We start from the raw sequence: 24,314 nt of genomic DNA, 5'->3' as shown, positions 1-24,314 counted from the left end.
ATCCTGTCTCCCTCTTGCTTTGTCATGTTTGGACCCAGACCCTTAAAAACGACTTCTAGAAGTTGTTGAGGTGGTCTAGGTGTAAGTCAACAGGTATATTCTTTCCTTCCCATTTTAGAACTTGTTCCAGGTAAGACTGTGTGCCATCCGAAGGGAGGAGTGGCATTGACTTGCAAGGTCATTAGAGGGATACTGTAGGCTGTCTGGACTTGACCATAGGTCTTGTAGAACAACAGAGATACAGTGTATAACTTCAACAACCTCTCCCCATCTCCCTCTTTCACTGCATCCTGCTTGTTGGACAGGAAGAAGCTAAAGCTGAGTCTTACCTCAGTATGTTGTTGTTTGTGGTCCACCTCACTAGTCCTGGTTGCATCTGACACTGAATCTATTACCAAGTCATATTTTTTGCATGGTTCTCCCTTGCTTTGCTGTATGTGTAGACATTTCTGCAACCTGGCAAAAGGGCATGGGATGCTTTCTCTGTAGAGGTTGTGTCATGATCGTCTAAGGTGGAAACAGTGGACCAAGGTGCAGCGTGGGGAGCGTACATCTATATTTTAAGCTGTCGCCAACAAAACAATAAACATCAAGCAAAACCGTGAAGCCAACGTATTACTCACAGGCAACTATACATGGACAACTACCCACCAATACATGTCGGGGAAAAAGCTACCTAAGTCAAAAAAGTGTAATAATGACAATGATAAATACATGTCAAAAGTGTAAATAATGCAATAGACATGACAAAATAACTAATATTGAATTGTGGTTGATTTTCAACACAACTGAATATCAACATTTAAAGGGCATCTTATTGCTTGGACAGTTTCATCTGAGCCACTGGCTTAATCCTATTCTTTAACTTTTATTTTGGATTTTAGTTGGAGACGTGAATCCAATATAACATTTGATAACTTGTTTTTAATAGGCTATTTACTGTATAGCAAAAGTGATATTGAATTGCATTTTCAAATCAAATCAAATTGGATTTGTCACGTGCACCGAATACAACAGGTGTAGACTTTACAGTGAAATGCTTACTTACAAGCCCTTAACCAACAATAGAGTTAAGAAAGATATTTACTAAATAGACTAAACTAAAAAAGAAAAGAAAAGAGCAACAATAAATAACAATAATGATACAGGGGGCACCAGATACAGGGGGCACCAGAACTGAGTCAATGTGCGGGGGTACAGGTTATTCGAGATAATTGAGGTAATATGTACATGTAGGTAGGGGTAAAGTGACTATGCATAGATGATAAACAGCGAGTAGCAGCAGCTCAAAAGAAAGGGGGGTGTCAATGCAAATAGTCCGGGTAGCCATTTGATTAGCTGTTCAGCAGCGTTATGGCTTGGGGTTCGAAGCTGTTAAGAAGCCTTTTGGACCAAGACTTGGTGCTCCGGTACAACTTGCCGTGCGGTAGCAGAGAGAACAGTCTATGACTAGAGTGGCTGGAATCTCTGGCAATTTAAAGGGCCTTCCCCTGACACCGCCTGGTAATAGAGGTCCTGAATGGCAGGAAGCTTGGCCCCAGTGATGTACTGGGCCGTATGCACTACCCTCTGTAGTGCCTTGTGGTCGGAGGCCGAGCAGTTGCCATACCAGGCAGTGACGCAATCTGTCAGGATGCTCTCGATGGTGCAGCTGTAGACCTTTTTGAGGACCCATGCCAAGTCTTTTCAGTCTCCTGAGGGGGAATAGGTGTTGTCTTGCCCTCTTCACAACTGTCTTGGTGTATTTGGAGCATGGTCATTTGTTGGTGATGTGGATACCAAGGAACTTCAAGCTCGCAACTGGCTCCACTACAGACCCATCGATGAGAATGGGGGCGTGCTCGGCACTCCTTTTCCTGTAGTCCACGGTCATCTCCTTTGTCTTCATCACGTTGTGGGAGAGGTTGTTGTCCTGGCACCACACGGTCAGGTCTATGACCTCTTTCCTATAGGCTGTCTCAACGTTGTAGGTGATCAAGCCTACCACCGTAGACAGCAAACTTACTGATGGTGTTGGAGTCATGCTTGGCCACGCAGTCATGGGTATATTGAGAGTACAGAAGGGGACTAAGCATGCACCCCTGAGGGGCCCCCGTGTTGAGGATCAACATGGCAGATGTGTTGTTGCCTACCCTTACCACCTGGGAGCAGCCCACCAGGAAGTCCAGGATCCAGTTTCAGATGGAGGTGTTTAATCCCAGTGATGAGCTTTGAGTGCACTATGGTGTTGAACTCTGAGCTGTAGTCAATGAACAGTGTTCCATTTGTCCAGGTGGGAAAGGGCAGTGTTGAGTGTAATAGAGATGCTGTCATTTGTGGATCTGTTGGGGTGGTATGCAAATTGGAGTGGGTCTAGTGTTTCTGGGATGATGGTGTTGTGAGCCAGGACTAGCCTTTCAAAGCACTTCATGGCTACAGACATGAGTGCTACGGGTCGGTAATCATTTAGGCAGGTTACCTTGGTGCACAGGGACTATGGTGGTCTGCGGAAACATGAAGGTATTACAGTCTCGGCCAGGGCAGGTTGAAAATGTGAGTGAAGACACTTGCCAGTTGGTCAGCGCATGCTCGGAGTACACATCCTGGTTATACATCTAGCCCTGCGGCCTTGTGAATGTTGACCTGTTTAAAGGTCTTACTCACATCGGCTATGGAGAGCATGATCACACAGTCGTCCAGAACAGCTGGTGCTCTCATGCATTTTTCAGTGTTACTTGCCTCGAAGCGAGCATAGAAGTCGTTTAGCTCATCTGGTAGTCTTATGTTACTGGGCAGCTCGCGGCTGGGCTTCCATTTGTAGTCCGTAATAGTTTGCAAGCCCTGCCACATCCATCGAGCTTTGGAGCCGGTGTAGAACGATTCAATCTTAGTCCTGTAATGAAGCTTTGCCTGTTTGATGGTTCGTCTGAGGGCATAGCGGGATTTCTTATAAGCGTCCGGATTAGTGTCCTGCTCCTTGAAAGCAGCAGCTCTACCCTTTAGCTCAATGCGGATGTTGCCTGTAACCCATGCCTTCTGGTTGGGGTATGTACGTACGGTCACTGGAGTCAACGTCATCGATGCACTTATTGATAAAGCTGGTGACTGATGTAGTATACTCCTCAATGCCATCGGATTTGTCCTGGAACATATTCCAGTCTGTGCTAGCAAAACAGTCCTGTAGCTTAGCATCTGCATCATCTGACCACTTCCGTATTGATTAAGTCACTGGTACTTCCTGCTTCAGGTTTTGCTTGTAAGTAGGAATAGGGAGGATAGAATTATGATCAGATTTGCTAAATGGTGGGCAAATCATTTTGTGCTAATAATTTAGTCTGGCTTTAATTCCAATTTGTCTGCAAATGTATAATTGGTATGTTGGATTCACATCTCCATCTCAACCAATAATTAAAGTTAAAGAATAGGAATAAATCAAATCCCCATTTTTTTCAAGTGCATTTAAAGTTTTATTTGATTTGGTCTTATTATTTAACTTATACCAAGTCCCTGGGCTACCAAAAACAACATGGTAATGTCTTGTATGAGGGCAACCAAAGGCGACAAAGCAATGAGAATTGGTTCCTCGATCTGTCACATTTTCCTCACTACCAGAGGAGGCAGGTGGTAAATCAAGCTCTTGCCGACCCAGCAGGTAGAAAAGTCAAAATATCTTCTTCCCTGAGAAAAGCCTTCAATGCAGTTGTTTTCTGTTCTTTCAATTAAGTTATGCTCTCCTGTTCTGATATAACTTCTGCTACAGCAGCATCAACACCAACTTCCTCAAGATCAGCCATACAGTGGAGGGAAGGGAGGAACTCAAATAGTTTGAATCTGGTCGTGGCCAGTACCTATCCGCAGCTGTGCAACCAGTTTTATAATTAGAATGTGATACAAACGTGCTTTAGGACCATGCGGACGCCTCCGAGCGGTTGGTTAGGTTGTTTGGAGTGTTTATTCAACTATATATAAAAGAAATATATACAGTGCCTTGCGAAAGTATTCGGCCCCCTTGAACTTTGCGACCTTTTGCCACATTTCAGGCTTCAAACATAAAGATATAAAACTGTATTTTTTTGTGAAGAATCAACAACAAGTGGGACACAATCATGAAGTGGAACTAAATTTATTGGATATTTCAAACTTTTTTAACAAATCAAAAACTGAACAACTGGGCGTGCAAAATTATTCAGCCCCCTTAAGTTAATACTTTGTAGCGTCACCTTTTGCTGCGATTACAGCTGTAAGTCGCTTGGGGTATGTCTCTATCAGTTTTGCACATTGAGAGACTGAAATTTTTTCCCATTCCTCCTTGCAAAACAGCTCGAGCTCAGTGAGGTTGGATGGAGAGCATTTGTGAACAGCAGTATTCAGTTCTTTCCACAGATTCTCGATTGGATTCAGGTCTGGACTTTGACTTGGCCATTCTAACACCTGGATATGTTTATTTTTGAACCATTCCATTGTAGATGTTGCTTTATGTTTTGGATCATTGTCTTGTTGGAAGACAAATCTCCATCCCAGTCTCAGGTCTTTTGCAGACTCCATCAGGTTTTCTTCCAGAATGGTCCTGTATTTGGCTCCATCCATCTTCCTATCAATTTTAACCATCTTCCCTGTCCCTGCAGAAGAAAAGCAGGCCCAAACCATGATGCTGCCACCACCATGTTTGACAGTGGGTATGGTGTGTTCAGGGTGATGAGCTGTGTTGCTTTTACGCCAAACATAACGTTTTGCATTGTTGCCAAAAAGTTACATTTTGGTTTCATCTGACCAGAGCACCTTCTTCCACATGTTTGGTGTGTCTCCCAGGTGGCTTGTGGCAAACTTTAAACGACACTTTTTATGGATATCTTTAAGAAATGGCTTTCTTCTTGCCACTCTTCCATAAAGGCCAGATTTGAGCAATATACAACTGATTGTTGTCCTATGGACAGAGTCTCCCACCTCAGCTGTAGATCTCTGCAGTTCATCCAGAGTGATCATGGGCCTCTTGGCTGCATCTCTGATCAGTCTTCTCCTTGTATGAGCTGAAAGTTTAGAGGGACGGCCAGGTCTTGGTAGATTTGCAGTGGTCTGATACTCCTTCCATTTCAATATTATCGCTTGCACAGTGCTCCTTGGGATGTTTAAAGCTTGGGAAATCTTTTTGTATCCAAATCCGGCTTTAAACTTTTTCACAACAGTATCTCGGACCTGCCTGGTGTGTTCCTTGTTCTTCATGATGCTCTCTGCGCTTTTAACGGACCTCTGAGACTATCACAGTGCAGGTGCATTTATACGGAGACTTGATTACACACAGGTGGATTGTATTTATCATCATTAGTCATTTAGGTCAACATTGGATCATTCAGAGATCCTCATCGAACTTCTGGAGAGAGTTTGCTGCACTGAAAGTAAAGGGGCTGAATAATTTTGCACGCCCAATTTTTCAGTTTTTGATTTGTTAAAAAGTTTGAAATATCCAATAAATGTCGTTCCACTTCATGATTGTGTCCCACTTGTTGTTGATTCTTCACAAAAAAGTACAGTTTTATATCTTTATGTTTGAAGCCTGAAATGTGGCAAAAGGTCTCAAAGTTCAAGGGTGCCGAATACTTTCGCAAGGCACTGTATGTTATGTCCTTCCCGCTTCTAAAACCAAATTTGTGCCTCTGTTAATCTGTGTAATGAAACAGAATGTAAGCTCACAAGAGTTCGTACGGGTCTAGCGTTTGAGGGAATCAATGAAACTGAGTTTGAGATATGGATGGAGAGATCAAGAAACCTTGTGAGAGAAAAGAGAGAACAGAGACATACAGACCGAGACAGATAGGGGGTGAAACACACATTAGAAAAGTCCCCCCGCCAGGGTGAACAATACCACACTGAAAGTTCCTCTCACATCCTCTTTCTTTGCCACCCCTCTCACCACAGCCCCCTCATTTCCTCACCTTTCCCCCCTCCTTCCCATCCTCCCACACTAGGCCCATTATCACTCTATCCTGGGAGAGAAAAAGGAGTGGTATTTATAGATCCTATTCCTTGCAGATGTTTTTGTGAATTTCATTTTTGACAATCTCAAGCTATTATCCATGAATACACAACTATTGTTGCAATCTATTATTATGGAATTAGAAAAAGAAAACAAACATTCTGAACTCAGAAGAGAATATGGGGGGAGGATGAGAGAGATGGGGGGAGTGGAGTGTTGTCAATCGGGCTAACTCTAGAGACAGGTCCTGCTGCATTATTGATGAAAGTGAATGGCAGAGGTTTTCACTCCGGCTCCGATGTTGGGTCTGTCTGCCTGTCATGTAACATTAATTGACATGGCCCTTGGGGTGGGTGGCACCCATCCATCCATATATCCAATTTCAGTTTGGACCATGAATAATTCACGGGACACTCCACTGAACATACATTGAAATGTCCTGCATCAGATGGAACCTCCTGCTTTTGTGTGCAGTACAGTAACCATGACATACATGATCTATGTGTTACGTTACTACAGTGAAACGCTAGAGTCAGACATGTGATGTTTCACATGTACATTTGTCCTGTTTATCATTATTTTTGACCACTTCCAGATGTGTCTGGTCTCCCATCCAGGGACATACCAGGACCAACCCTGCTTAACTTCTGAGGCAAACCAGCAGTGGGATGCAGGGTCCTATGTTGTTGGAATAAATGTGCCAAAACTTGCAACTGGAAAAAAGGCAGTGAAAGCAAAGGCCAATATAACATAACCAAAGACAGGGAAAATTGCAGAAAAGAGGGAGGCATTTTAATTAATTGCTTTATGATAAAACAATATTCACCAAAAACATTTTTTTTCATCAATTTACAATTCATTTGTTCTCTCATTTCAAAATGATTTCCTTGTAAATATTTTATTTCGCTATCAATACTTTTGGGTTTCTGTTTTTCTGTCAATATCATTATTTTTGTATGCAAAACTCAGAATTTTATTCTCAACTTCAGGAGTTTTGCTTGATATTAATGGCACAAAAGTAACTCACTCACTAGAGGATTGCACCATATAATAATACTATATAATATTTGCACCATATAATATTACTCTATTAAAGGTGTTTAAAGCGGTAGTCCTAATTAAAACATTAATACTCTGTTTTCCCAACCACAGTATCTGTTAAAAGCTGAGGGATGGGGCTGGAGAAATGCAACCCAGACTACGCTATGGATGCACGTACTAACCATCTATGATATAAAAATGATAGTTTTAACCATGTTTTTAGGCTACACAGTGTTTTACATGTACTTTGTTTACATTGGAGTAAATGTGGAGATTTCTTACATGTGAAACTGCTAATTTGATGTTCACTTTCACATGTGGAATTGCAAGTTCAAGTGTGAGTAACAATCACGTCAACGTTTTTCATACAGTATATGAAACTGCAAATTAGATTGTTACATGTGATTGTTTTTCACATGTGAACTTTTAATTCCAGACAGTTATACCTTCATTCCAAACTTGTGCCCTCCCAGGATATTCGCTAATACTGGCAGTAAACACAAGAGGCAACATTTTCCAACCCCACTGAGCCTCTGTAATTCGAAGGTTACATGTAAAGTACATGGAAAATCCTATAGTGAATGCTAACCTTTTATACATTCTTTGACATAAACTATTTGCAGGACATACATCCCAGCTAATAAAATTATACAAGTAACAAAACAAGTTTGTTGCACACACAAAACAAATATAAGACAGCAGCACTTGATCCAGGAAGCGATTCTCTGCTGTTACCAAGCACAGCTTGATTTTTATAAGAAGCTAACCACTTAGCTAATAACTAGCTACTAAATTAGCAAACCAACATCGTAATTGCAGAGCATTGAGCACATTTTTGACAATTAACTTAATAGTTATAAGATGTCTAGCAGGCAAACATTTAGTTCCATACTGTAACTACATCACCTGGCACGTGCTGCACAACCATAAGAGGTTCACAAGGCTTGTTGTTCACTTGTCATTGTGTGCTTGTAATCAAATACCATGTGGCTAAAGAGTACCGGCAAACATCATAATGAATTATAATGTGACAGGTGAAATGAAGAATGCGATCTGCTTTATCGCCTAACATATTGCAGAAGTTGACTGCCGGTATTTCCTTAAAAGTAGCTACAAATATTCACAAACAAAACTTTAATGAAATAGTTTCAACGGTATTGAGAAACCATCCCATGACTACTTCCAAATATGCTAGTATACGTCCAAGCTTAGAAACGGCAAATGTGATTCTCATATGTGAATTTCTTTCACTTGAAAATGCTATCACACATGTGGAAGTGAGATTTACACGTGGAGTTTTTTTTACATGTGAATCTGCCATTCACGTGAGGTGCCAATCACATGAGGTGAAAACATGTTATTCTCCTCATATGTGAAAAGGTGGTGATGACATGTGAACTAAATTTAATACAGATGATATTATGGTTTTACATGCGACATTTAGGTAGGCTCAAAAACATGTGAAAATGCGACTTTTACATGTGAAACGTGTTTAATTATTTCAACAGCAACTTTTCCAATACAATAGAATAAACATTAAAATCAGTTATCCCCTAGAGTCGATAAATACACCTGTGTGTCAATCTAAGTAACATAATAAACAACATTGGATGAATCTCAATCCTCAGCATCCACCTATTATGTATGTCGCACTATGTATGTCACACTTCCGTATCTGCGGTGAAAGGTGGCAGAGCTAGGGCAGTGTTTGTAAGACTGAGACATCCCAAAAATCTGACTTCTCACGTAAACGTCTGCAGCGTCCGAATGGTTTGACCTACAAAACTATGGTGAGCACTCTATGGAAAGAGAAGACTCAAGAACCTGATGCTTTCATCACCCACAAGTGTCACAGGACCATTCGGAAGGTAACCGGCACCGGTTTTAAAAAATGAATGGAAGTATGAAGGTGGTTTTGTGCCTACCCAAAAAAGGGGTTAAATATGTGTTAAAATAAAATTATGATAATATTTCCTGAGCTTTCTTGTATCTCCAGACACTTTACAAACCTTGTTTCTTATTATACATTTTTTGACTGACTTTTTTGCCATTTATTCAATGTGTTTCTCTGGGCTATATATTAGTAAAGTCCAAATTAAAATTTTATAAAATAATTGTTTTATATATATTTTTTATACCTAAAGGGGTCCTAAAATTCTAATCAAATAGCTAAGTGTCCCCCCCCCATCCACCACAGCTTAGACTTTTAAGAATGAACTCATTATAAGATGAAAGCACAAGTTAAAGAAAAACTTCCAAACAAAAGCTCATGTTTTGCAGATACTTTTTTAATTGAGCCGAACCTTCATTCTGCTGATGCAGCACCATCGGATCACATTGTGTGAATGCAGAAGGAATTAAATTGGTCATGCAAAACCAGCCCCTTTAGAACAAACCAATTCATTATTTTCAGGCTTCAGTAGACCAGTGAAACGTAATTTATTGTAATCATTAATGGAGCATTCTGTTGGGGTCCGTACAAGAGAGAGCCGAGAAAAACACCAAGGGCTCTATTTTAACAAACCTTATTCAATGGTGAGTCTAAGCGCTAGCGGTAGCACTATAGATCCGTGGGTGTGTGAGAAATATTTATTGCTATTTTCACAGCCATTATTATGAGCGCAATAGCTGGCGGTGGCGCAAAAGGGCTGGGTTTGATGAATAAACAAGTTGTAAGTGTGACGAAGGCTTGGCCACTCACTGGCAATCAAGGTGCAATCAAGATCTGTATGTTATTGACAGTATTTGCATAGTCATAAACTCCAATTTCGGCAGGGGTAACCGCATATTATCCTCCTAGTCCATTATTGTTACAGGCATTGGTTTTTCCATTTACATTTTAAGACTGGACGTTAGCTCATGGGACACGCACAGGTTTGTCATCTCGTTAGTGGGTAGGTGTTTCACCTCTGCTGACCCAGGTGATATTTAAGAATGGCTGGCCCAGTGCTCCAGTTGTCTTGAGAGATGTAGAGGGTTAACTCCTTTAGTTGTCTCTCCCTATTTTATTTATTGAACAAAATACCTTCATCTGATCTTCCCTGTTTTCATTTTGCTCCACTTTTTGGTGTGCTTCCTGTCTTTAAGTTTGGTGTGGGTTTTATTTTTGTTTGCCTGTTTTTCGTCAAATTTAGTGGGCACTCATGGTGGGTGTCTTTAAGTTTCCAGTTGTTGTTGCTAGTCAACTTTCAGTGGACACCCCCATGAGTCTCTATCAGAATCCCTCATAAAACCCCATCGTTTTGGCTGTTGTCAGTGACTCTGTTCGTTCCCTCTTCTGTTTGAGCAACATTATTTGGTTTTCTTGCTGGGAAACGCAACAATTATGGATTGATACTACATTAAAAAACATGGGCACATCTCTCATTTCAAGATGGGCATATAGCCTACATGGAGGGGTTTTTACACTTCCAAAATAATAACAGGAGCTGGCAAAAATAATGTAATAACTTACATATATTTATAGATAAAAATGGGATGTCCGCTCACTGTCCTGCCAAACTAGATTTTTTTAATCAAGCTTTGGTGATAAAGGTTTATTTCATGAGGCCTCACGAGGAAAACATTTTATCGATAGTCTTGACTACATGGCGAATGCATTGGGCATGACAAAAAACAGAGGAGGAGAGGCTATGCTTGGTTTTTAATCAAATTCAACAAAATGGGAGAAATCATTAGTTTATGTTTCTAAATATGAGGTTAATGGGCACAAAAAACACTCTCTTCTTCCGTGTGCGTAATGGACACTGCGTCACAGCTGGATAGGATGAGCTCCATTTGTCAAAATCTATGTGATAACACAGGGTTCCCAGAACTCGGTCCTGTGGCCCCGCCTGGGTGCACATTTTGTTTTTTTGCCCTAACACTACACAGCTGATTCAAATAACCAACTCATCATCAAGCTTTGGTTATTTGAATCAGCTGTGTAGTGCTAGTGCCAGGCGGGGCCCCAGGACTAAGACCATCGATAAAAGGTTTGGCTCGGGAGACCGCTTTGAAATAAATCTTTATCGCCACAGCTTTATTAAAAGATAAAGTTAGGCAGCAGCAAAACAGTGAGCGGACATCCCGTTTTTATCTATAAATATATGTAGGCTATTACATTATTTCTCCCAGCTCCTGTTATTATTTTGGATGTGTGTAAAAAAAACTCAATTTAGGCTATATGCCCAGGACCGAGTTTGGGAAACCCTGCCATAAACCAACTGCTTCACAGCTAAGATCAGCTTTCGATTGGACTTAAATGTCCCCACCAGCTCATACTGAAATTGGCACTTTGGTTGTGCATTGTTACCTCTGAAATTGTGATGTATTGTTAGCAAGTGTATTTAGTGATATGTTTAACTGCAAGTCAGCATGATGTATTGGCAAGTGCTTTAATATAAATGTGGCAGCAATGCATGAATGCAACGACATTCTACATTTACCAACTGCGTTGGGTTTCGAAAGTACAGTTGAAGTCGGAAGTTTACATACACCTTAGCCAATTACATTTAAACTCAGTTTTTCCACAATTCCTGACATTCAATCCTAGTAAAAAATTCCCTGTCTTAGGTCAGTTTGGATCACCACTTTATTTTAAGAATGTGAAATGTCAGAATAATAGTAGAGAATGATTTATTTCAGATTTTATTTCTTTCATCACATTCCCAGTGAGTCGGAAGTTTACATACACTCAATTCGTGTTTGGTAGCATTGCCTTTAAATTGTTTAACTTGGGTCAAATGTTTCAGGTAGCCTTCCACAAGCTTCCCACAATAAGTTGGGTGAATTTTGGCCCATTCCTCCTGACAGAGCTGGTGTAACTGAGTCAGTTTTGTAGGCCTCCTTCCTCGCACACAATTTTTCAGTTCTGCCCACAACTATTCTATAGGTTTTAGGTCAGGGCTTTGGGATGGCCACTCCAATACCTTGACTTTGTTGTCCCTAAGCCATTTTGCCACAACTTTGGAAGTATGCTTGGGGTCATTGTCCATATGGAAGACCCATTTGCAACCAAGCTTTAACTTCCTGACTTATGTCTTGAGATGTTGCTTCAATATATCCACCTAATTTTGCTCCCTCATGATGCCATCTATTTTGTGAAGTGCACCAGTCCCTCCTGCAGCAAAGCACCCCCACAACATGATGCTGCCACCCCCGTGCTTCACGGTTGGGATGGTGTTTTTCGGCTTGCAAGCCTCCCCCTTTTTCCTCTAAACATAATGATGGTCATTATGGCCAAACAGTTAGATTTTTGTTCAATCAGACCAGAGGACATTTCGCCAAAAGTACAATCATTGTCCCCATGTGCAGTTTCAAACTGTAGTCTGGATTTTTTATGGTGGTTTTGGAGCAGTGGCTTCTTTCTTTCTGAGCAGCCTTTCAGGTTATGTCGATAAAGGACTCGTTTTACTGTGGATATAGATACTTTTGTACCTGTTTCCTCCAGCATCTTCACAAAGTGCTTTGCTGTTGGTTTGGGATTGATTTGCACTTTTCGCATGAAAGTACGTTCATCTCTAGGATACAGAACGTGTCTCCTTCCTGAGCGGTATGACATCTGCGTGGTCCCATGGTGTTCATACTTGCGTACTAATGTTTGTACAGATGAACGTGGTACCTTCAGGAATTTGGAAATTGCTCCCAATGATGAACCAGACTTGTGGAGGTCTACAATTTTTTTTCTGAGGTCTTGGCTGACTTCTTTTGATCTCAAAGAGGCACTGAGTTTGAAGGTAGGCCTTGAAATACATCCACAGGTACACCTCCAATTGACTCAAATGATGTCAATTAGCCTATCAGAAGCTTCTAAAGCCATGACGTTATTTTCTGGCATTTTCCAAGCTGTTTAAAGGCACAGTCAACTTAGTGTATGTAAACTTCTGACCCACTGAAATTTTGATACAGGGAATTATAAGTGAAATAATCTGTTTGTGAACAATTGTTGGAAAAATGACTTGTGTCATGCTCAAAGTAGATGTCCTAACCGACTTGCCAAAACTATAGTTTGTTAATAAGAAATTTGTGGAGTGGTTGAAAAACAAGTTTTAATGACGCCAACCTAAGTGTATGTAGACCTCCGACTTCAAATGTATACAGTGCCTTCAGAAAGCATTCATACCCTTTGACTTATTTTGTTGTTACAGCCTGAATTCAAAATATACAGTATAGATTTTTTTCTCAGCCATCTACACACAGTACCCCATAATGAAAAAGTGAAAACTTTTTTTTGTATTTAAAAAAAATGTATTTAAAATGAAATACAGACATTAATTTACATAAGTATTCACATCCCTGTGTCAATACATGTTATAATCAATTTGGGCAATGATTACAGCTGTGAGTGTACTGGGTAAGTGTCTAAGAGCTTTGTATTACAATTGCAAGGAGGCTTGTTGTGCAATTAAACTGAAAATTTTTACTTCAGATATTGACCACTTGTTCAAAACTCACTCATCCAATCCTTACACCTCTGTTTACGCACAACGTGCATGATGTTTCCACCCCCATGCTTCACAGTAGGTATGGTGTTCTTTGGATGCAACTCAGCATTCTTTGTCCTCCAAACACGACAAGTTGAGTTTTTACCCAAAAATTATATTTTGGTTTCATCTGACCATATGACATTCTCCCAATCTTCTTCTGGATCATCCAAATGCTCTCTAGCAAACTTCAGACGGGCCTGGACATGTACTGGCTTAAGCAGGGAGAGACGTCTGGCACTGCAGGATTTGAGTCCCTGGCGGCGTAGTGTGTTACTGATGGTAGGCTTTGTTACATTGATCCCAGCTCTCTGCAGGTCATTCACTAGGTCCCCCCCGTGTGGTTCTGGGATTTTTGCTCACCGTTGTTGTGATCATTTTGACCCCACGGGGTGAGATCTTGCGTGGTGCCCCAGATTGAGGGAGATTATCAGTGGTCTTGTATGTCTTCTATTTCCTAATAATTGCTCCCACAGTTGATTTCTTCAAACCAAGCTGCTTACCTATTGCAGATTCAGTCTTCCCAGCCTGGTGCAGGTCTACAATTTTGTTTCTGGTGTCCTTTGACAGCTCTTTGGTCTTGGCCATAGTGGAGTGTGACTGTTTGAGGTTGTAGACAGGTGTCTTTTATACTGATAACAAGTTCAAACAGGTGCCATTAATACAGGTAACGAGTGGAGGACAGAGGAGCCTCTTAAAGAAGAAGTTACAGGTCTGTGAGAGCCAGTAATCTTGCGTGTTTGTAGGTGACCAAATACTTATTTTCCACCATAATTTGCAAATAAATTCATTAAAAATCCTACAATTTTATTTTCTGGATTTTTTTCTCTCACTTTGTCTGTCATAGTTGAAGTGTACCTATGATGGAAATTACAGGCCTCTCTCATCAATTTAAGTGGTGGAACTTGCACAATTGGTAACAATGATCCTGGGTTTTGCCAGCCCGTGTCGTGCATTCGATATGCTGATAACATTTAGGGAGCCTCAAAAGAAAGTGCATGGTTATTGATTGCCTTGGTTTCCAAATATTCACGTCTGGACGAGAGATTGAATGGGTCGAAAGGGAATTAGAGGAATTGTTTTAAACTTCTCTACTTTGCTAAGTAAAGTTTTATGGTTTAAACGTTTATTGGGATGTATAGGCTGTGTTTGTTCTGACAATTAAAGTTGCCTATTTGAAAACAATGGCAGCCTACCTGTGTTGATTTTGATCATAGGCTGGAAATAGGCTGGAAAACTCAAGGAATGAGGTAACTCCGATTTCAAGAGAGAATACAACTGTTTAAAATGGCTTTTCATCACAATTACGCTGGCGAACACTACACTACTCTACTCTCGCGTACCCAAAATTCACATAGTTGACGGATGTCCCTCCGTGTGATTTGGGCTTATGTTAGCTGTGTGACAGTGATGTGTTATGTAGGACTTATGAAGGATTGAAGGAACGTGTCAGAGGAGATAAATAAAGAATTCTGCTTAATAGACAATGAGATATAGTGAGGTCATATTACACTGGCGTAATGACTTTGTCTTCCTTTGCTTGTTACATTCGGACACTCTAATCAACAATTATGTATTTTTTAGTCATGTTTATGTGGCAAAACCCTGGCGGCCAAATAAACTCATTTTCTGTGTATGATTAAATGGTTGATTATCTGGCACTGTTTCCCCTTACTGCCCAGTTTATTTGGCTGATTAGCAGGCTGAGAGAGTTAGGCAATGTAAACCACATTCAGCTCAATAGCCTTTTTATGGTTCAGAGGGGTTCATGATGCTAACACTAATTGCTGGGTTGATTAGTGAGGTGTCTGAATCGCCTCCTTTCTCTCTCAGGTTCTATTCTGCTGCCCCAGTGTGCCTGGAGAAGGCTAGGTGTGTGCACTTGTGAGCATGTGCGTGCGTGCTGATCGTGGGTGGATCGTTTCAGTAGGACAGCAGAGGCACTAATCGACTCCCACTTTTCCACCACTGTCAGCCCTTTCCTGTGAGCTGCAATAAAGATAGATTAACTTAGAGACAATCAAAACATTTTTCGATTCACCACCCTCTTGGCAATAACATGTTTCCAGGTGGTGACAGTAAGAAGAAAAATATCTAAACAAAGAGAGGGAGGAAGGCTGTGGCCCACGCTGGTATGCCTTATGTAATAGTCCTGATGTGATATCTATGGATTTCTAATGGAGAAACCCACGGGAGTAGTACGCTATGGATACGGAGAAATATGATACGGTAGACTATAGGTGGATGTATATGTTCCTCTCTTACAGAAACAATGTGTTCTTTAGTCCTGGGGGATCTTTCAGTGTCAACGAGTTGGACACAAATGTAAATGGGTGATTTTCAAAGGTGACTATGTTAAAATACTTATTTTCCTTTGAATAATTTAAATCCATTGCTTGCTGTCCAACAGAAGAAAACAAACGCAACAGTCCCGAATTGCCATGTCCTTCAGACATACTACCGGTGTATTATAGATTAGGAATATCAACACTGAATACATTCAAAAGAAAGTACTCTATGACAGGCCACCTGTTGTGTGTGTTTGTAGTGTTTGTGTAACATCTGTATTTACATGTTCCTATGAGTTGTTCATTTAGTGTGGATTTGCATATTATTCAACTGTGTTTGCATATCACTGTGTCTGAGGATCCACAAGCCAGCAAGTCTGTTCCAGTGTGTGGTGTGTGTGTGTTTTTGGTTTTACTATCCTTGTGCTGACTCACAAACATAGTAAAACATGTAAAATTCGGACATTTCCCCATACGGAAAAATACTAGTTGAGGATTAGGGTTAGGAGTTAGGTCAAACATGTTTTTGAATGGGAATCAATTGTTTGCTCCACACAAATATAGTAAAACAAATGTTTGAATTTGTGGGTGTGCATTAATTTGTGTGTTTGTGTGTGGATGTGCATGGCTCTTCGAGTGGCAGCCAATCATTTCCATCAGACCCTTCTATCAGCCTGTGTCATGGCACGGAGGGAATAACAGAAGGCAGATGTTAAGATGGCCTGATGTCTGTGTTCACATCCAGGAGAGCTGTAAATATGCAGCGGGAAGAGGAAATACACAGCTGGTTAGCCGGTCAAGGACATTGACATGCAGTAACTCACACTCCAGCTCCTCCTCTGTCAGAAATGCTTACCATAGTTCTGTCTGAATAAAGTAGTACTTATTGTAGTACATGGTAAGTAGGCTTATATTTGGATGGCATATGCTCCTTACGGAGTAAAAGGGTTTAAGTCAAGTAAGGCCAGGCTCAGAAGAGCAACAACATGTTCTTGGTCAAAGCTTTCAGAGAGTTTGCTGTGGTGAAATCAAATCAATTCAAATTGTATTTGTCACACACACGCACGTATATATATATATATATATATATATATACGTATATATATATATGAGGAATAAGAAATAAAAGTAACAAATAATTAAAGAGCTGCAGTAAAACATTTTTACTAAAGCGAGGCTATATACAGGGGGTACCACTTCGTCGAGGAAATCTAACCAGTGCCCCCGCTATTGGGGCACATATAACTGACAAGTTAATATAGACATACAGTGCCTTGCGAAAGTATTCGGCCCCCTTGAACTTTGCGACCTCTTGCCACATTTCAGGCTACAAACATAAAGATATAAAACTGTATTTTTTTGTGAAGAATCACCAACAAGTGGGACACAATCATGAAGTGGAACGACATTTATTGGATATTTCAAACTTTTTTAACAATCAAAAACTGAAAAATTGGGCGTGCAAAATTATTCAGCCCCTTTACTTTCAGTGCAGCAAACTCTCTCCAGAAGTTCAGTGAGGATTTCTGAATGATCCAATGTTGACCTAAATGACTAATGATGATAAATACAATCCACCTGTGTGTAATCAAGTCTCCGTATAAATGCACCTGCACTGTGATAGTCTCAGAGGTCCGTTAAAAGCGCAGAGAGCATCATGAAGAACAAGGGACACACCAGGCAGGTCCGAGATACTGTTGTGAAGAAGTTTAAAGCCGGATTTGGATACAAAAAGATTTCCCAAGTTTTAAACATCCCAAGGAGCACTGTGCAAGTGATAATATTGAAATGGAAGGAGTATCAGACCACTGCAAATCTACCAAGACCTGGCCGTCCCTCTAAACTTTCAGCTCATACAAGGAGAAGACTGATCAGAGATGCAGCCAAGAGGCCCATGATCACTCTGGATGAACTGCAGAGATCTACAGCTGAGGTGGGAGACTCTGTCCATAGGACAACAATCAGTCGTATATTGCACAAATCTGGCCTTTATGGAAGAGTGGCAAGAAGAAAGCCATTTCTTAAAGATATCCATAAAAAGTGTCGTTTAAAGTTTGCCACAAGCCACCTGGGAGACACACCAAACATGTGGAAGAAGGTGCTCTGGTCAGATGAAACCAAAATTGAACATTTTGGCAACAATGCAAAACGTTATGTTTGGCGTAAAAGCAACACAGCTCATCACCCAGACCACACCATCCCCACTGTCAAACATGGTGGTGGCAGCATCATGGTTTGGGCCTGCTTTTCTTCAGCAGGGACAGGGAAGATGGTTAAAATTGATGGGAAGATGGATGGAGCCAAATACAGGACCATTCTGGAAGAAAACCTGATGGAGTCTGCAAAAGACCTGAGACTGGGACGGAGATTTGTTGTTATGAACTTGAGTGAAGACCCAAACGCGGTTTTAACAGAAAACAGAGTTCTTTAATAAAAAACAGGAATGGCATAAATCCTCTTCCAACGTAGTCAATGGAACAAAAGAACGTAGTATAATGCAGGTTGCACCTGCCATGCAGACTCCGACAGGACAGGACAGGACAAGGTGGAAGCAAACGAGACGACAGCTTACTTCTGGCATCAAAAAACACAAACAAGAATCAGACACTGAAAGTAGCAGGAACAGAGAAAGAAATAGAGACCTAATCAGAGGGGGAAGAGAGAACAGGTGGGGAAAGAGAGAATGAGCTAGTTAGGGGAAATGTAGAACAGCTGAGGGATGAGAGACAGAGAAGGTAACCTAAAAAGACCAGCAGAGAGAGAGAATGAAGAGAAAGGACAGGAACAGACATAACAAGACATGACATTTGTCTTCCAACAAGACAATGATCCAAAACATAAAGCAAAATCTACAATGGAATGGTTCAAAAATAAACATATCCAGGTGTTAGAATGGCCAAGTCAAAGTCCAGACCTGAATCCAATCAAGAATCTGTGGAAAGAACTGAAAACTGCTGTTCACAAATGCTCTCCATCCAACCTCACTGAGCTCGAGCTGTTTTGCAAGGAGGAATGGGAAAAAATGTCAGTCTCTCGATGTGCAAAACTGATAGAGACATACCCCAAGCGACTTACAGCTGTAATCGCAGCAAAAGGTGGCGCTACAAAGTATTAACTTAAGGGGGCTGAATAATTTTGCACGCCCAATTTTTCAGTTTTAGATTTGTTAAAAAAGTTTGAAATATCCGATAAATGTCGTTCCACTTCATGATTGTGTTCCACTTGTTGTTGATTCTTCATAAAAAAATACAGTTTTATATCTTTATGTTTGAAGCCTGAAATGTGGCAAAAGGTCGCAAAGTTCAAGGGGGCCGAATACTTTCGCAAGGCACTGTAACTTGTCAGTATGTAATGAAAAAATGTCCCCGTGGGGATTGGAGGGATTGGACAGAGTTCACATTTCCTTTGTTAGTTGGATGTTAGAGCTTACCATAGCTTTCCGTTGAGCCTTTTGAACAGTAAGCATGCATCTTGTTAGGGATGCCTGAACATGATACTCTACGAGCTATATCACTTTCAGGTCTGACTGTCCAAAGCTCTTATATGTGACTACTTCACCAGTTCCCCAATCACTGTGTGAATGTTGTCTTATTTACTTCCTGAGAGGAAAAAAATCTCTGGTGGTCTGCTCTGGTACAAGGGAGTTGTTGGGAAGAATATAGCAAATTGCACCACTGTGGAAAGATTTTCATCTGCTGTAACCATGGGGGTGTTTTCTCTAGAGTTTAATGTATGTGAGAGTTAGTGACCTGTTAGTGACCTGCAGAGAACCAATCATCCACTTAGCTGGTGGAGAGACTTAAAGTGTGTGTGTGTGTGCCCCTTTCAGACATGCGGGCATGACTGCGTTTAATGTATGTCAGGTCATAATCAAATTTAGATGATCAAGATTTAAGCCTGGACTGTTTGTGAAATTGATTTTATCAACAGAGACAGAAGTCAAATGAAGACAGAGAGAGTGATATTTATACAGATTGGACCTGGGCTGGACAGACTTCTTTTACCCAGCATGCACTCAGGGCCTGTAATGTCCCCGATTTGTTATTTGCATTGTAAATAACGGGCTAGAATGGCAGAATACATGCCTAGAAGTACTTTTCCCTCTCTCCTACCAGTAAGGATTGTTTATCATCTGCCTTTAGCTGTCAGAGGGGCCCAACACATACAGTGGGGAGAGCAAGTTTTTGATACCCTGCCGACTTTGCCGGTATTCCCACTTACAAAGCATGTAGAGGTCTGTAATTTTTTATCATAGGTACACTTCAACTGTGAGAGACAGAATCTAAAACAAAAATCCAGAAAATCACATTGTATGATTTTTAAGTAATTAATTTGCATTTTATTGCGTGACATAAGTATTTGATACATCAGAAAAGCAGAACTTAATATTTGGTACAGAAACCTTTGTTTGCAATTACAGAGAGCATACATTTCCTGTAGTTCTTGACCAGGTTTGCTATGCTATGTCTGGTGCAAACACAACACCTCTCATCACCCTGAGAACACCATCCCCACAGCATGATGCTGCCACCACCATGCTTCACTGTGGGGATGTTTTTCTTCGGCAAGGACTGGGAAACTGGTCAGAATTAATGGAATGATTGATGGTGATAAATACAGGGAAGTTCTTGAGGGAAACTTGTTTCAGTCTTCCAGAGATTTGAGACTGGGACGGAGGTTCACCTTCCGGCAGGACAATGACCATATGCATACAGCTAAAGCAACACTCATATAGTTAAAAGGGAGACATTTAAATATCTTGGAATGGCCTTGTCAAAGCCCAGACCTCAATCCAATTGAGAATCTGTGGTATGACTTAAAGATTGCTGTCCACCAGCAACCAGTTTGACTTTGGGGGGGGGGGGATAGTTAAGCACGCTCAAGTTTTCTGTTTTTATGTCTTATTTCTTGTTTGTTTCACAATAAAACGTATTTTGCATCTTTAAAGTGGTAGGCATGTTGTGTAAGTCAAATGACACAAACTCCCCAAAAAATCTAGTTTAATTCCAGGTTGTAAGGCAACGAAATAGGAAAAATGCCAAGGGAGGTGAATACTTTCACAAGCCTCTGTATAGCGATGTTATCTTTGTGTTCATCTGAGACTAACATGAGTGACCTCCGATTTGCTCATACTTGGGCTTGTTTGGTTTGCAACTTGAGATGTTTCAGTGCGTGCCTGGCATCTTGCTGTCAAGCCATGTCAACTCTCACAGTCTCTCACATATCTCTTATGTCTACTATATTTCTGAATCCAACCATCAATTTTGTCTTTGCTCTTTCTCCAGAAACTATGCCTACTGGCGACTACTGAGGAGGACATCTTTGCCCATCTGGGTTTGGAGTATGTGGAGCCTTGGCAGAGAAATGCATAAGCATCATCCTCTCACAGACACCCATACAATACCACCTTTATACATACAGTACATTAGGGGTTCCCAACTTTTTAATTCTCAGCCCACCTTCCAACATTGGGAAACACATTTGGAATGGGGTGGAGAAATATTTTGCTGTTTTAAAGCTAATTTCCTGCAGTTCTACAGATTTTGGCATGTTTTACGTGTGTTTATGTAATATCTGAGTGAGTTAAACATTACAACAAAATGAATTGGCTAAAAACCTAGCTACAAAACATTAGCTGACATGGGCTAGTTGATCTGGACATTTCTGACACGTTATACATCGCTATCTAATAACTGACATGACAAAAGGAAAAACTGCTGATGCACTACCCAATTTAGAAATGCCAACTTTCAAGAGTAAGTTGAAAGCCCGACTGAGTTCCTTAAAAAATATGTTCTGGGGAACTCCGCACCACCTCTGCCATCCCCTTGTGCCCCCCGCAGTTTGGGAACCACTGCAGTACATAATTCCCATCTGTCTCCCCCTCGGCTACACACTACTGCAATCTCATTTCAAAGAGCCTATTCTGGGTTGATTTTTATACTTGTGTTCTGTTGTCAGACTACATACTGATGTATGATTCATGATTATATTCTTTTCATCATGCCTGGCTTTTTTCTCTTAGCCTCTTAGTAAATAAAAATTCTGTTCTGTCATTCAAAACCCGTTTTTCTCTGAATATTCTTATGTGATTGATACATAACTACATAAATCAAATGGCTGTGAGGTAAAAAGGGAAGAGGAGAGGGGCATAAGCACGGGCAAGAGAGAGAAAGTCCCTTGTTGAGTAAAATGGTTGTAATCACCCTCCTCCTGGCAGGACAGCGCTCGAAGTGAACCGGAGCCAAGCCTCCTGGGAATGGAGAGGAGGGTAATGAGCTGCAGATAGAAGTGCATTCAGCATCCCCGTTTAGCCTCCGTTAGTGCCTCCACATCCACTGGAGGGCATTTACAGTAGCAACCGCTCACTACTGCTACAGCCTCCTACCCTCAGTCTGCTGTGTCACAATGAATCCCTTCCCTAGGTGCAGGAATGAATTGTGCTGATTAAGGCCAATCAACCGAGATACTGCAATCACCAGGGTTCATATGACAGGTCAGTTTACATTGTAAATACAGTCATTTACAGATGTAGAATCTTCATTTGAGACAGTTTGCTACAGCAGGAAAATAATATTGCAGCAACAGGAACTGGGCATTATTATGTGGATTATAATTAATGGACATTTTTGTAGGGGTTGAGAATTTTTTTCTCAAATCAAGTCAGAAATTTCGACAAACTTTCTAAGCCAATTTGGAATTTCCTGCTGTGCAGAACAATTCTCGGCAACAAAGGAGTGATCAAGTTAACATCCTACATCGGTAGTAAGTGTTGCTGTTTTAAGGGCCTGTTATGAGGAAGCATGCTATTACTCTTCTTATGGTAGCTGTGCTGGGTCATACAGATTCATCTGCTGAAGATATAAAGAGCACAGTCCTCCAGCCGCACAGTAGCATGGCCTGCTGTCCTGTCCACAACCTAGCCCAGTTTCCCATGATGCTCAGATCAAGCACATCCCATGATACCGCTGAAAGATCACTGGGGCTATCACATCCTAGTGAATCACCCTATTTAAAGATCTTTAAGTAGAGCATAACAGGCACTTTGAGGACTCGACCCCAGGGCCTAGCTCTCCCTCTCACCCCCCTCTCTCCCCTATCCTGGCTGGCCGGTCAAACAGAGAGTCACACTAACTGCATTCTGAGACAGGCCTACACAGTGGTGTTGAAACTGGAGCTCTATCTGCCTTTCTCTGGAGGCCTGGGTCATTGGGTTGTATAATAATAAAACGATGGCAATGAACGTTTCACTGTCCAGCTGATGCAGCTTATCTAATACTGCATGGACAAATACTTTTTAGCTGTGATGTCTTCAGTAACTATAGGAGGAATTCAGACCCGAGTTACCAGTGCGTAAATTGAACATAATTCAATGTTTATGCACTTTTCTCTCTACCCGTATTCTGACCTTGAACTTACGCATGGGAAAAGCCAGTGCCAGCAAGGTACACATTTGAATAAGGATACGATGAATAAGGTTGCGCAACCTGTTGATTCCAAGTGGAAAAACATAATATACATTTTTTCCTGACATAAATAACACCGTTCTCTATGCACTGTCATTTACTAATTGGTAAGAGCTATTGATTGGGAATTTAGGCTTGGTTTGTGTACAAGCACTTTGACAACTGCTGATGTAAAAAGACATTCATAGATACATTTGTTTTATGACGAGAGTTAGCTAAATGAGTCATCCTTTTGGATAAGGGGATTGTAAATATAAATTAAAATGGTTTTAAATCTATTTTACCTTATGATTGTTGGATTCAAATGTGAAAACAGTCATATGGTATCAAACAGAAGCATATCAACATGACAGGTAGGCTATGTGTGCCCCTTTCCCACAGAGAAGTATATGAAATGCTGTGCCATTATGCAGAAATTAAATTGTATGTCCTTGCAGGGATGAATCTTGGAGACGCAAGCCAAAAATGAGATGACAAGCCAAATGAGATGACAAGCCAAATGAGATGACAAGCGGGTCAAATGTAATCTTTGTGTGCTCCAGAATGTTTTAATCTCAGTCCGGACTGTTCTCAGGTTTTTTTTTAAACAATTTGTATCATGTTAAATATTAGCCACTATTATCACTTTAGTGTTAGTTCCCTTCAATTTGTAGCCTGCATTTGGCATCATTACATGACATTGTTTGTTTCCCTTTCTTTCCTCTGTCATGTCCGTGTGGTTGATCCCGAGGGTCGCAAGTAATGATAGTGGAAAATATTTAACGTTTTGCAAGTTGTTCAATCATTTGGGACATGCAGCCCACTTTATGGAATCATCATGGAATGCAGACCAAACCTGGCAATTTAAACCTGGAGCCTGGCGCATGGTTTACAATGACTGGATCGTTGTCATATCAGTTCCATGATCAGTGAAGATTAGAGTAGATTTAGATTTACAGGACTATTGATCAACTCTTATTGTCACAGTTTTCTCCCCTTCCAAATATTTAATGGATCAAACAACTGAATGGCAACTTTCAGAATGAATCAAGCCACTGTATTTTTGACTCACCAATATATTTTGTGCGTAAAGGCTCTCCAAACCTGTTTTTTAGATCTAAAAGAT

The 24,314-nt window shown here is 40.9% G+C and overlaps 1 protein-coding gene across 1 annotated transcript in view; it reads left to right on the top strand.

The window, feature by feature from the left end:
* The window catches only part of LOC135511671 (DNA nucleotidylexotransferase), a 143,369-nt gene extending 122,192 nt beyond the window's left edge, over positions 1-21,177 (top strand). The window contains exon 11 of the mRNA XM_064933151.1: positions 21,029-21,177. Coding sequence (XP_064789223.1) covers positions 21,029-21,115 — 87 coding nt within the window. The 3' untranslated portion in view covers positions 21,116-21,177. The remainder of the gene's footprint in view (positions 1-21,028) is intronic.
* The last annotated feature ends 3,137 nt before the right edge of the window (positions 21,178-24,314 follow it).

The sequence above is a fragment of the Oncorhynchus masou genome, chromosome 24 (assembly GCF_036934945.1).
Source record: "Oncorhynchus masou masou isolate Uvic2021 chromosome 24, UVic_Omas_1.1, whole genome shotgun sequence".
NCBI classification, from domain to species: domain Eukaryota; kingdom Metazoa; phylum Chordata; class Actinopteri; order Salmoniformes; family Salmonidae; genus Oncorhynchus; species Oncorhynchus masou.
Note: the sequence above shows the minus strand (reverse complement) of the source record. Positions and strands in the feature narration are given on the sequence as shown.